This window comes from Megalobrama amblycephala, linkage group LG2 (genome assembly GCF_018812025.1).
Source record: "Megalobrama amblycephala isolate DHTTF-2021 linkage group LG2, ASM1881202v1, whole genome shotgun sequence".
Taxonomy (NCBI): domain Eukaryota; kingdom Metazoa; phylum Chordata; class Actinopteri; order Cypriniformes; family Xenocyprididae; genus Megalobrama; species Megalobrama amblycephala.
Window position 1 is genome coordinate 1,060,805 of NC_063045.1, and position 15,167 is coordinate 1,075,971.

General features: G+C 36.2%; 2 protein-coding genes across 2 annotated transcripts; both read left to right on the top strand.

Annotated features, from left to right (window-relative positions):
- Positions 1 to 474: 474 nt before the first annotated feature.
- LOC125263007 (oocyte zinc finger protein XlCOF6-like) lies at positions 475 to 14,743 on the top strand. The gene is made up of 5 exons (XM_048181840.1): positions 475 to 849; positions 1,051 to 1,112; positions 1,862 to 3,074; positions 10,192 to 10,611; positions 13,677 to 14,743. Exons 3-5 carry the CDS (start codon positions 1,934 to 1,936, stop codon positions 14,615 to 14,617), a joined length of 2,502 nt encoding a protein of 833 aa, XP_048037797.1. The 5' UTR covers positions 475 to 849; positions 1,051 to 1,112; positions 1,862 to 1,933; the 3' UTR covers positions 14,618 to 14,743.
- On the top strand, positions 4,002 to 11,958 carry LOC125263090 (gastrula zinc finger protein XlCGF8.2DB-like). Its single transcript, XM_048181957.1, has 2 exons — positions 4,002 to 6,012; positions 9,873 to 11,958. The coding sequence occupies exon 2, from the start codon at positions 9,954 to 9,956 to the stop codon at positions 10,908 to 10,910; it is 957 nt and encodes a 318-aa protein (XP_048037914.1). The 5' UTR covers positions 4,002 to 6,012; positions 9,873 to 9,953; the 3' UTR covers positions 10,911 to 11,958.
- Positions 14,744 to 15,167: the final 424 nt, after the last annotated feature.

The window sequence follows — 15,167 nt, forward strand, 5'->3', positions numbered from 1 at the left end:
ATGGAGTCGCACTTAAAGGGACCGCAGCACATTTACAGGCAGGATCCGATCAAAACAAGATTTTTATTGAATGTGATTAGAATAGAACCAACTATTGTTGGTGTACTGTTACATCAGAGCTATGTTAAACCAATAAATCGATAAATAACGCGTAAAAGTTAAATCAGACTAAACGATGTGTTTTATAAGTGGTGTCCGGATTCATTCAGCACCAGCAGGAGACGCTGTTCAGTTCAAAGCACTTGCTTTGCCCCAAGTTTAGGTCTATTTTTAATTTACCATAATATTATTTATTTCTGTTGTATCTTTGGTGAGTCCAGGTCATGTTTAGTCATTTTTTTTAGTTAGGTGAACTTTAAAAATATGTTAGATCTTTTGGAAAGCTTTTGCTATTGTTTATTAAACTACAGCTATTTTAAAACGGGCGTTGGCCGTTATTGACCGTTGGAAAAACGGTCACTGGCACCTCAGTTAAATTGTTAAGCATCTCTCTTTAAAGCAAGAAAAAGAAAACGCCCTTAGCTCAGGCAGTTTAAATTTGATAAATTTCTCCAACCGCAATATCTAGACTAGATAGATCCAGTCCAGTAGGTGGCGGAAATGCTCTTTCACATTGTTTTGCCTTCCGCTATGAAATGGCAGAAGAAGACAGAAGACTGCTCCCTGAATGCGGACAAATAGATGTCTTTGTGTAAGTTAGTATTACAGCAGACGTTTGTTTTTAATTTTTCCGAGATAGAAATATCTGTAAATTTCAATGGGCATTTAAATGAACTTTAGATATAATGTAGTTGAGAATAGTGTTTTGTTTTTCGTGGCTTTTATAGAAATGAACAGAGTTGAGTGAACGTAAGTAGTTTTACTACAAATATATTTTATTGCGAGGTAATAAATCAAGATCAGATAACTATAAACAGAATGGGCGCGACGCAAATTAACTTAATTTGCATAATTCCTGGAGACTATTTAATGTTTATTATTGTTCTGTAAAAGGACTGTTCATGTAAATAGATGCTGTTTTCACCTCATTCATTATGCTGATGTCTTCAGATCTCCCGTAAATTGTCATTTGAAGCTCGTTTCATTGGTGTCAACAGACCGAGGCAAACTAGGTAAGAAATAAATTATTCTGAAATAAAAGATATCAATCTTAATAGCCTTTATACAGCATTTATTTTATTACTCAGTGATAAACTATTTATTTAAATAACCGAATCCCAATAAACAAAATCTCAGCTAGATGGCAAGTTACATGACGTTAGATTCTGATAGATTAAATTGTTTTATATAGATAGATTATGGAAGCTTGTTTCCGCCATGAAATAAAAAATAAAAAAGATAATTGTGACTTTTTTTATGTAACTTTTTTTCTCTCTATTGCGAGTTTATATCTCACAATTCTCACAAATGCATGATATAAAGTTAGAATCGTGAGATATAAACTTGTAATTGCATGTTATAATGTCCAATTGTGAGGGAAAATATGTTTTTTTTTTCACAGAATTGCGAGTTTCTCACAATTCTGACTTTATAACATGCAATACTGACTTTCCTTCTGACTAAACACCCAATTCATACACTAAAAAATGAATATAAATCTAAAAATGTTTGTTGCATTATTATTATTTATTAATTTTTACATTATTATATATATATATATTGCATACTATAGTAATGTACTAAATGTTAAATGTATTTAATTTTAATTTATATAGATTTTTTTTAATTATTTCAATCTAATTTAAGTTATTTAATAGTTTAATAATGACTACAATTTTTAAATCAGATTTATATTAATTTCAATGTAATGTATTTATTTACTTTTTTCAATTTTATGTATTTATTGATTAATTTTTTACAGATTTTCTCCTTTTCCACGGACTCCCTTGCGGCCCCTGCAAGATATTGACATGATAGAGTTAACGTTTAGCACATGCTACTTTCTTCAATTTATTCATATTTCCTTATTTATTTTTCCATCCCAGTTGAACAACTTTTCATCATGTTCATTTCAGGTCTGATGGAAGCGAAAGAGGAACTGAATGAGGTGGAGGAGAAACATCATCATTCCGTCACTGGAGAAAAACCTTCGAATGCCTCGCCGCCGGAAACCTCTTTCTCACAGAAAGCCAAAAAGTCTTTCACCTGCCCTCAGTGTGGAAAGATTTTTGCACGGAAAGCGAGACTCGAGCGGCACATCAGAATTCACACCGGAGAGAAACCCTTCACGTGTGTCGAGTGCGGCAAGAGTTTTGCGTGCAAAGCCAGACTCGCCAGGCACGCCAAAACTCACACCGGAGAGAAGCCGTTCACGTGCGATTGGTGCGGAAAGAGTTTGGCATGCAGAACGAGACTTAAGAGGCACATGCAAACGCACACTGGAGAAAAGCCTCACGTCTGTCTGCACTGCGGAAAGAGCTTCGCGTGCAACACTAACCTACAGAGGCACGTCAAACTTCACACCGGAGAGAGGCCGCATACGTGCCCGGAGTGCGGGAAGAGCTTCATACGGAACGAGAAGCTCAAGAGTCACATGACCATCCACACCGGAGAGCGGCCTTACGCGTGCGATCAGTGCGGGAAGAGTTTCCGACACATCAACGGCCTCAAAGATCACCAGCTCTCTCATTCCGCCGTGAGGTCGTTCAACTGCGAACAGTGCGGGAAAGAGTTCATCACGGCGTCAGCGCTGAAGAGACACTTCAAAGTGCACTCAGGCGAGAAGCCTTACTTGTGTCCTCTGTGTGGAAAGACTTTCGCTCGGGTGGATTGTTTTAAAAGGCACCAGGAGGTTCATAGCGGTGTGAAGGATCACGTGTGCTTTGAATGCGGGAAGGCTTTTGTTACGGCCGACCAGCTCAAGCAGCACCAGAGGATTCACGCTGGAGAAAAACCTCACAAGTGCGAGCTCTGCGGGAAGAGTTTCGCTCGTTTACCGCAGCTGATCGCGCACGAGACGGCGCACCGAGAGAAGCCGCACCACTGCGCTCTGTGTGGGAAGAGTTTCAAGCAATCACGACATCTACTGATTCACGTGAAAAAGCATCATCCGATCGAAACGCTGATTGTGGAGTGAGACTTTTGAACGTCACTGCATGTGTATGAAATCTACTGTGTAATCTGTTTGGAAAAATGTGTGTCGGTGTATATTGTGCTGCTGATTATGGATGAAATTGTATTTTTATTTAAATCAAATGGTTTCAACATTGCATCTGAGTACTGTAGTGAATAAACTCTTAAGTGTGCTTGTCTTCATTAAAATATTTTATAGGAGTATTTATCAGATTTTGAATTATGTCTGATGAAAAGTTGGATGAATTTTGATTCTTTCATTACTACTACTATGATTAGTTGTGTCCCTAGATGGCGACAATTCTAAAAAGTTTAACGTGAAAAACGCTTAACGTGGCTTAATGCACTAAGACAGTGTTGTTAACAGACCTAACTCAGTAAACATCATACTAATAAAGTATACTATGTACAGAAAAGCAGTTGAGCCCAGAATATGAATGCAACGTAGAAGTGTTTTCCTCGCATAGAAAACCGTTATAAAGAAAACGCTTAATGAAGCCTACTAAGTGATATTAAATAACGACTTATATAGTGATGGCCGATTTTCAAAACACTGCTTCAGGAAGCTTTGGAGCGTTATGAATCAGTGTGTCGAATCAGCTGTTCGGAGCGCCAAAGTCACATGATTTCAACCGTTGGCAGTTTGACATGCGATCTGAATCATGATTCGATATGCTGATTCATAACTCTCATGAAGCAGTATTTTGAAATCGGCCATCACTTTATAAGTCGTTATTTTGTTTTTTTGGCGCACCAAAAATATTCTCGTGGCTTTATAATATTAATATTGAACCACTGTACTCACATGAACTGATTTAAATATGTTTTTAGTACATTAATGGATCTTGACAGAGGAAATGTCATTGCTGGCTATGCAGGCCTCACTGAGCCATCGGATTTCAACAAAAATATCTTAATTTGTGTTCTGAAGATGAATGAAGGTCTTACGGGTGTGGAACGACATGAGGGTGAGTAATTAATGACATTTTCATTTTTGGGTGAACTAACCCTTTAATGTGTAATTAAACATGTTGCATTCATACTCTGGGTTCATTTGCTTTTCTGTACATATTATGTTTTATTAGTATGGTGTTTACTAAGTTTGGTTTGTTAATAACATTGTCAAGTTAAGCCACGTTAAGCTTTTTCATGTTAAGCGTTGTCCCCACAGAGGTTTCCTTTAGTTCTTTTTATTGTTTTCTAACAAGTACTCATATTGTGCTGTTTTTAAGTAAACGTGTTTTGTTTATGTCGTGCTGACATGTTGCAGCAAATTAGCATCGTTCAGAAGCAAAAGTTTTCATTTATCAATTTGTTTAATTCCGCAAGCTAGCGTAACTATTGAATAATCAGCGCGACAGATTATTCGCACATTCGTTTCGTGAAATATAACCATTTCTTTCAACCGATTCTTATTAATGATTCGGTTGAACCTGTAGTACAAGTATGAGGTGTTATATTTCAGCAACATTGGCAAAAAAAATAATATGGTTAATCGATATTATTATCGCTAAGGACACAAATGTTAATGGTCTTTTTTTGTGTTAAGCACCTCAGTCAAAAACTAGTGTAAAATCATTTAGTTACAAAAATGAAACGTAAAATGCCAGTCTTCGCTTTTATAAAGAATCTGTGGCAATGACAATTATATGTTATATTTTCATAAGAGTTCCAAATCACTATCCATATGCTGCACACTTCATCCAGTAGGTGGTAGAAGTGCACCATTGCTGTTTTTCAACAGCCATTAAATGAAGAAGAACACGATTTTGGAGGAGCAGTAAAGATAAGTGTGTAATTTTTGATTTGTTGAATAAATGGTGCGAGATTAAACAAAAATGCTGTAAGCGCAATGTTTATTTTTTGTCATACAGGAACTATAGAATTAATTATAGTTGCGTCTTCTAATCATGTTTATTTAATAGTCTTATGATAATTCATATTAAAGCAACAAAAATAAGAACCAGCGGTAAACAACTGAGGTAAATGACATTGAAATTAAGATGAGAATTTGAATTACTTGGTAGGAGTGAGTGATATGAGCAAACATCGCGATATTCTTAAACATGTTTGGAAAGATATAGGCTTATAAATATAACGATATGGATTTAATGACGCGAGAATCTACCACAAATGCAATTGATGTTTTAAGGTAATTCACGCAGTGTTTATCGCTATCGCTCCGTTTGACAGCGACATGAAAGCGGGTAAATGTCCCGTATTCTCGCCGTGATTAGAACGCTATTTGAAAAGTTACGAGAATGTTAGAATATAACACAAAATAACATTCTTTGAACGTTTATTTTTGTATTCCATTCAGAAAATATCAATAACATCATAATAAAATTATGTTCTCAGAACGTTCATCAAGTGAAAACATCATACTTTCTAAGAACATTTCGCTCAACATTCCATGAACGCATATCAAATATTAATAATGTTGCAAAAACGTTCTATAAGAACTTTTTATTTTAACATTTGCAAAACATACGTGAAAGTTGTGGGAACGTTCCCTGATAGTAAAAGATCTTGAGTACAAAAAGTTTATTTCAATATGTTTCCGAAACCACTCTGACTGAATCAAATAAAATAAAATAAACAAAAGTAAGTTTTTCCTAAACGATTTAAGAACAGACTCATTTTAGAGTTCTTATTCATTCTTAATTCCTTGACTTTTACAGTTCCTTCATCTATATGTTAACTATGGTACAGATCAATATAAGAACAACAAAGATGGATATACATTTAAGAATTTATGTTAGACAGATAGATAATGTGTGAATATGATTTCAGTAGGTGATTTATTTTTGATTTTGGCAGATCTGCTCCTCCAAACCATCAGGAAGAGCTGAAATCTGCAAAGACAGAGTTTATTGAAGGACAGTGAGAAGATGAGAGATCCAGAACACTGCAGAATGAAACACACTGAAGAACAAAGAGGTTGGTGTTTATTCCTGATTCTTCATTAACGAGGCTGAAGAACATTTAGGTCATAGTTGCGCCAACAAATAATATATTTGACAAAGTACCTTGTACTGCAGTTATATCGAAGATTTGAAGATACTGACGCAATAAAATTAACGTTCTCTAGATTTGGTATCTGTAGTTATTAGGGCTTAACTCAAGATTTTTATAGTCGACTAGTAGTCATTCGTTTAAGCGATTAATCAACTTATCACGCGTTTATTTTAATAAACCATATAAATCATAGTAATGAGCCTTTAATCGGCTTTATAAGCGCACATATAAAGCTTGCATCAGCGCACTGGCGAACGTAATTATAAAAATGGTGTGAAGAAACAAGGATACTGAACATTTTAAAGGTGCCCTAGATTCAAAAATTGAATTTATCTTGGCATAGTTGAATAACAAGAGTTCAGTACATGGAAAAGACATACAGTGAGTCTCAAACTCCATTGTTTCCTCCTCCTTATATAAATCTCATTTGTTTAAACGGAACAGAACAGGCGAATCTCAACATAACACCGACTGTTACGTAACAGTCGGGGTGAACGCCCCAATATTTGCATATGCCAGCTCATGTTCCCAACATTATAAAAGGCATTAGACAAGGGCAGCCAGTATTAACGTCTGGATGTGCACAGGTGAATCAACAGACTAGGTAAGCAAGCAAGAACAACAGTGAAAAATGGCAGATGGAGCAATAATAACTGACATGATCCATGATATCATGATATTTTTAGTGATATTTGTAAATTGTCTTTATAAATGTTTCGTTAGCATGTTGCTAATGTACTGTTAAATGTGGTTAAAGTTAACATCGTTTCTTACTGTATTCACAGAGACATGTATTCATTTTTAAACACTTGCAGTCTGTATAATTCATCTCGTTCTCTCCAACAGTGTAGCATTAGCCGTTAGCCACGGATCACAGCCTCAAATTCACCCAGAATAAAACGTTAACATCCAAATAAATACTTTACTCACATAATTCGAAGCATGCATACAGCGTGCATGACGAACATCTTGTAAAGATCCATTTGAGGGTTATATTAGCTGTGTGAACTTTGTAAATGCGCTGTAATATAGTTGAGAGCTCGTGTGCCAGGGAGCACGCGAATTAAAGGGGCGGCGCTGCCTAAATCAGTGCATTGTTAATGATGCCCCAAAATAGGCAGTTAAAAAAATTAATAAAAAAAAATCTATGGGGTATTTTGAGCTGAAACTTCACAGACACATTCAGGGGACACCTTAGACTTATATTACATCTTGTGAAAAAGCATTCTTGGGCACCTTTAATAATATATTAATAAACTAGAGTTTTTTGTGTAATGGATGCACCTATATGCTTTCATAATCTGAGAATATTTGGTTTAGATTTGAATCGGTTCATTTCATTTCAAGTTTTCCATAGATATATTTCTCATGTCTGTGAGGCAAATATATGCTGAGTTTCTGTTCATTTTTGTAACACGCTCAAGTTCACTGAGACCGAGACGGCAGAAAGCGCACAATCAGTGTTGGGGGTAACGAGTTACAAAGTAACGGATTACAGTAACTATATTACTTTTTGGGCAATGAAGTAACGCATTACACTAATAATATTGGTAACTACACTACTTTACTACACTATAGGAACGCGCTTTCCTGCGTTACCCAAGCCGTGTTTGCCTGTGTGTAAAGTTCTGTCTGTTTAAGTGGTGTGTGCATGCGTGTGCCTGTGTGTGTGCCGTTGCCATGGAGATCGATTTGACGTAGCTGCTGGTGCAAACTGCGAAAGGGGAACAGGAAATGGAGATTGAGACAGAGACAGGGGGTTTCAGCCACTGGCGAAAAATGTTTTCCTGTTTCGTGCATTTCACATGAATATTTTTGTCCTTTCGAGCAATAAACTGAAAGTAATGTGAATATCGCCAGTGGCTGACTTTGTGTTTTCACTGTTGCACTTTCTGTTTTGTGCATTGTGATAATTGCAACAAACAATAATTCCTTAATAGGTTCAAGAGTTTGTGACTTGGTATGTTTCCGCCTCTGGAAGCCACATCTCCAGGAGGCAGAGGAGAGCGAGCTAAGGGGAAAACAGGGTGAGGGTTTTGGGGATGATGTGAATTTTCTGTTTAATTAATTTCCTTTTTATGGGCTTAAGTGCATTTTAAATTAAGATTTATTTTTTATAGGATAAAGTGACCTTTATTTTTATATTTTTCATTGACCACTTCTTTTTTTGTTGTTGCCATGAATCTAATAAAAAGCTGGTTTTGTTCTCAGGAGAAGAGTTTTGTTCTCATGTTTCCCAAAGCCTGTGTTTTGAAACTTGTGTGCTGACACCATTTTAAAATGACCCCACCATAGCCTTCTTTATCCTGTTGTTTCTGGATTTTACGGTGAGGCATATTTCTTTGTGCAGACGGGGATATTGTTCTTTCATATGGTTCAATATTTATACAATAAACTCTATGCAGAAAAGTTAAGTGGGCTATGATGATTGTCCATGTATCTACGCTGTAAATTAAGAAAAAGGAAAGTAAAGTAATAAGTAGTTAAGTTACTTTTCAAATACAGTTACTAGTAAAGTAATCTCATTACAATTTACAGAAGTAACTAGTAACTAATTACATTTTTTGAGTAACTACCCCAACACTGCGCACAATGTTTATTGTTATTGTGAGTTTACAGAAATAAAAGCAAACCATTTACAGTTTCAAATCTTGGATTATTATTATCTGTATGACCAAAAATGATGTAAATTAAATGCAAGTGATCTCACCGGAGCCTCCAGGGCTGGATTTCCTGATAACCTCGCCTCTTGGTGCGCTACGAAGCCTCTAAAGTTATACCTTAACTGAAGATATACCTTTTCTAGGCGTGTTCCCCGAACTATACCTTAGGAGGTTGCTTAAGGTTTATCTTCTTAAGTGCGATGTTACCAGGTGGTGCTGAATTGGTTGATATCGATGGGTTCGATAATTCACTCTTTGCAGGGCTGCTTTTACTGCTTTATGTGAGAAAGCGTTGGTCTTTATAAAAGAAGCACTTCAGAAGTAGAAATTGCATTTATCAGGACTCATGGGATCTTATAAAAATAAACTAAATCTATATTGTAATTTATCTATATTCTGGGGTTTTTCTGTTTTTATATAGTCTAGTACTTCATTCAAATGTGTATTTAAATGTCTGAAACCTAAAATAAACCTGTTGTGGTTGAAAACACTGATATATGACAAGCGCGGAGTATGTCTGTCTCTGGCTCAGCGCCAAACATTCGAATTTAACAGTGAATCTTTGCATTTTATTCTTTGCAATTATCCTAATTGAACACTGGGTGTATTACAACTTCAGAATTATATTCGTTTAGACTGTCAATAGTTATAAGGTATAGCTAAGACTGGTCCAGACCAACCTTATGAATGAATAACTTATTATAGAAGGTATACTTAATTAAGAACGTTTTGGGAAACACATATTAACGTTAAGGTGTAATTTAAGAGCTAAGTAGAGTTCACATTTATCTAGGTTAACGTTAGAGCAAGCAGACTTGTGAAGTTGCTACTATTTACAAGTGATAAGCCATATTTAAGGTTGATGAATGATAGGCGGATGTTTGGATTTCCTGCTGTCGCAGACTGCGTGACTTCGCTACTTCCTGTGGAGTTTTTTTTTTCTGCGACTAACTGACTAACACCAATTTTGGTTGACTAAGCCTCTTCTCCTTGACTTTAACAGTTAGTCAACAATTAGGGGGCAGCCCTAGTAGTTATAAAATGGAGTGTGAATTTTGTTCAGATTCCTTTATCGAAGTTTTTGCTTTTGTGACTTTTGTTCATTTATGTTCATTGTAGACCTGATGGAAGTGAAAGAAGAAGAAAAACATCATTTCATAGCTGGAGAAAAATCACTTACTTGCTCACTGACTCTTCATAATGTTTCACAAAAAAGCCAAAAATGTTTTTATCTGCCCTCAATGCGGAAAAAGTTTCACTCAAAAAATAGGTCTTCAGAGGCACATGAGGATTCACACCGGAGAGAGACCATTCACTTGCCCTCAATGCGGGAAGAGTTTTGCATGTAAAAGAAACCTTATGGATCACATAAGAACTCACACTGGAGAAAAGCCTTTCACGTGCGATCAATGTGGGAAGAGTTTCGCATACAAAACAGGTCTGAACCGGCACACAAGGATTCATACTGGAGAGAAACCATTCATGTGCCCTCAATGTGGACGAGGTTTTGCACTGTCGGGAGCCATTAGGAGGCACATAAAAATCCACAGTGGAGAGAAACCATTCACATGTGGTCACTGCGGAAAGAGTTTCACGTATAAAGAAAACCTCACGGAGCACATGCGGATCCACACTGGAGAGAGACCCTACGCTTGTACTGAGTGTGGAAAGAGGTTCACGCATGTCAGCAGTCTGAAAGAGCATCTTCACACACACTCTGCAGAGCGGCTGTTTAACTGCGAACAGTGCAGTAAAGCGTTTCTGTCGTCATCGATGCTGAAGAGACACCTGCAGGTGCACGTGCAGGAGAAGCCGTACTTGTGTTCTCTGTGCGGGAAGAGTTTTGCACGGCTAGACGGTTTTAAGGAGCACCAAAAAATTCATAGCGGAGCGAGAACTCATGTGTGCTTTGAGTGCGGAAATGGATTTATATCGACCTCGCATTTGAAAACACATCAGAGGATTCACACTGGAGAGAAACCTTACATGTGTTCACACTGCGACAAGAGATTCAGTCGGTCAGGATCCCTGAAGGCACACGAGAGGATCCACACTGGAGAGAAACCGTACCACTGCACTGAATGTGGAAAGAGTTTCAATCAATCAAATCAACTGCTGAGTCACAGGAAAAAGCATCACCCGATGTCGCCGCAGTAATCGTGTCACAGTGAAACTTGAGGGGGTTTTTCTTGAAGGGAAGTGATATTAAAATGATTTCTCAAACATCAAATCATCATATTAGGATGATTTCTGAAGGATCATGTGACACTGAAGACTGGAGTAATGATGCTGAAAAATTTGTTCACAGAAATAAATTTGTCTGTTATAACTTTTTTCAATATTACTGTTTTTGATTGTATCTTCTTTCACTGCAGTATGTTTTTCCGCTCCAGTCAACTAGGTGGTGACAATGCACTATTAGTTACCACAAAAGCAAAAGAAGATAGAAGCAAAAAACGCAACTTCTGTCTGGGGTCAGATTTAGATTTAATTGGTTTAGTTAAAAAAAAAAAATGAAACCAGCAAATAATAGGACACGTAAACCAAATTTTTAGGTTTAGAAGCAGTAATGTGAAGCTTTTGACTTGACAATTTGTGTATTATTTGAGCAGTAAAACTGTTTAAATCATCCTTTAAGTAAAGAAATTTCAACATTAGAAAGCCAGTTTTTAATAATAAAGAAGTTTTAAAGGGAGCCCCTGGTGTTAAGACTTAATATAACGTAAATTATGTATCTTTTTTTTTTTTTTTTTTTTTTTTTTTTTTTAGGTGAACTAACCCATTAAAATTGCAGTTTTAATGGGTTTCAATGTGGACATTTTTGTCCAAAAGGTCCTGAGAGGAACTATTTTGTGATACTAGTGCAAAATATATATATTTTTTTTAAAGGAAATGGTGGTGAAATAGTACAATTCCAATAAAAATACACACCTGTGCTAAAATTTATGCAGTTGGCAAAATGATAAAAAACAAAACAACTGAAAAATGTCTTTAAGGTCACACAAGGATTAAATAAAAACTGACCTGGTTTCTGAATGCATATTACTAGGAACAATTATGTTTTTGTAACTTAAAAAATAATAAAAAAATCGTTAAATAAATGGTGCAGTTTGTTGGTTTTCTTCTAGGGTTTCTATGCTATGCTTGTTTCTGTGTGGAGTTGTTATATTACTGCAGGTTATTCATCGTCACGTGTCCTTTAAGAGAAGCCTTTATGTTATAGCTCTAATTATAAGTTCACATTATACATTATTTTTAATTTTATAAATACACATTTGTCTTATTTATATATATATATATTTACATTCATATGCGTTTATTGACCTCTCGTACAGAATTCAGCTCTATTTGTTTTCAAAACGCTAGAACCGTAATATTCTCTCCGCACTCCAGTCCAGTAGGTGGCGATACATTCACTGAAGTCTGTTTGTCACGTACCACAAAAGTAAAAGGATAAGGAGGCTATGATCGCTATCTTGGGTCTGGGCTGTGATCGATTTTATTGGTGTAAGTAGGGTGAGTAAAAAAATAATTATTACCCGACGGTAATCTTCTTTTGAAAGTTATGGATCTCGATTTTTAAATCAAATGTATGCTTGTTCCGTTTATGGGTGAATAGGACTTAACTAACCATTATTTGTTGAGCCCCTGCCGTCAAATACTTGCACTTAGTTTTGTGTTATTTTAATAACTTTAATACTTGTTTTTATAAAATTAGGCGCGAAAGATTGGCGCGCAAATCTCTCAGTTCTAACGGAAGCGCGTTAGTCGATCATCCCATTCATTTTGTGGCACGACGTAAACATTAAGAAAATATCCAGCATTTCAATGATTATATTTTGACAACTAATTAGATTAGAGTCATTGCTATATAATCAGAAACGGTATTTTGAAAGACATTTTCAGATGCGGTTTATAATGTACTGAAGAAGAAAGAGTGTTTATTCATGATTCTTCATTTATGAGGCTGAAGAAAGTTAAGTAAAGCTTCAAGCAGTTCATCACAAGATTTAGTTGTTTTAATTAGAAATCAAAAGAGCTATGAAATAACAAATGATATAGGGGCACTTTTTATGAACTGTACACAGCAAAGCCAAAACTCAATTTTTCAGTCACATTTTTTTTTTTTTTTTTTTTTTTTTACAATTTGTGTATTATTTGAGCTAAGCTGTTTAATGCATGCTTTTTACACTAGTTTTATTTTATTCCTTATGGCAGTTTGTTTTAATGTTGACAAAGTTAAAACTTGCATATAACTTTACACCGAAAAGTTAAAATTAGTAAGTGATTTAGTTTTACACTAAAGTCATGTTAACATACACTGTTTGTGACCCAGTTTTTTTGTGTTCATTTATGGGAAAAGTAGATGTCTTTTTTTGTGGTAATCAACTTTTAGCCACAAATGCTGTTGATCGTGCTTAATTCATTCTTGTTACTCTTATTGAAAATAAAGAAAATAGTGAAATGACATGAAGGCAAAGTATGGCGATAGAGAATTGCTATGAACATATTCAAGATATGACATAAAATGTAGCTAATTGTAGCATTTATTCTTCTTACTTTTAGCTATTGCACTCTATGCATAAATTGTGAATTATGAAAACAAAAAAGTGTTTTTAATTTACCTTGAAAAAAGCTTGCAGATATTACAGTTTTGTGGGAATCATCCTCAAGCTTAATCCTGAACTTGGTAAAACAATAACCTTTATTTAAAATGTGTTTCAAGCCTTCAAAATAAGAAGGAAAACATTTTTTTTTCTGTAAAATTGGCCAGCTGCCATCTCATCAATGTATTCTGTACGTTGGAATAAATCCAGGAACATATAATGCATTAAAATCATCATAATCTTCTATAGCAGTTGAAGAAATCTCTTGAACTGTTTTCATGATTTACTGAGAACTTTAGTGTTTCTTTAATTTCAGACCCGATGGATGAGAACAATGAGAATGATCAACTGAATGAAGTGGAGAAGAAACATCTTCATGTCAGAACTGGAGAAAAAACAGTTTTCAAGAAATCTTTCAGCTGCCCTCAGTGTGGAAAGCATTTAACAACCAAATATATCCTCGAAGTTCATATGAGGATCCACACTGGAGAAAAACCGTTCACATGCACTCAGTGTGGAAAAAGATTCACATTCAAACAGAATCTCCGGGTTCACATGAGAGTTCATACTGGAGAGAAGCTGTTCACGTGTGATTATTGTGGGAAGAGTTTCAAATATGAGGGAAACCTCAAGGACCACACGAGGATCCACACTGGAGAGAGACCCTATGCATGTGTTCACTGCGGAAAGAGTTTCTCTGATAGGAAAACCTTTAAGATCCACATGAGGATCCACACCGGAGAGCGGCCTTTCGCATGCCGTCAGTGTGAAAAGAGGTTCACGCAGGCGAAATATCTTAAATCACATCTGCGTTCTCACTCTGGAGAAAGACTATTCAGCTGCGATCAGTGCGTCAAATCATTTTTTACAGCATTATCCCTGAAGAAGCACCTGAAAGTTCATTTACAGGAAAAGCCACACTTGTGTTCTTTGTGTGGAAAGAGTTTCACAGAGCTCGGTTCATTAATAGTACACCAGAAAAGACACAGCGGCATGAAGAATCACATATGCAGCGAGTGCGGGAAGTCATTTATAACAAATAGTGAACTAAAAGTGCACCAGAATATCCACACCGGAGAGAAACCGTTCAAGTGTTCACACTGCGACAAGAGATTCAATCAGTCAGGAAACCTGAAAACTCATGAGAGGATCCACACTGGAGAGAAACCATACACATGTGATCAATGCGGGAAGAGTTTCAGTCAGTTCGCTTCTCTGCTCAGGCATGGAAACACTATTATCTGTAATAAGCTGTAAGTAGTTCATCTCGAATTGCGGAGGTTAATAACTTCTCACTGGAGTTGTGAGATTGAGATCAACTGAAATGTGGATATTCTTTCCAACATAGCAACATTTTGTTCTTTTAAATGATCCCATGATTTACTCACCCTCAAGCCATCCTAGATGAATATGACTATCTTTGTTCAGTCAAACTTACTTTTAGTGCATATTACTGTTTCTATTATGAACAATTCATTCATGCATGTTTAGTAACATTTTTTTTTATTACAATATGTAATGAAAATGTTCAGCAATGCCTTCAATGTGGGAAGAGTTTCAACCAATCAGGGGTGCGTTTCCCGAAAGCATGGTTAGTCAACTATGGTTGTAAGATCCATTGAATTCTATTGGTAACAACGGAACTTGCAACCATAGTTCGCTTTGGGAAACGTACACCTGATTAGGGCTGGGCGATATATCGCATGCGATTGTCACGCGCATTTCGTCAGTAAAGCCGGTTCCCTGATTACCGCTAAATCGCCATCACCTGCTTTCAAATGGAGCGGCATTTAATAGACAGAGCCGT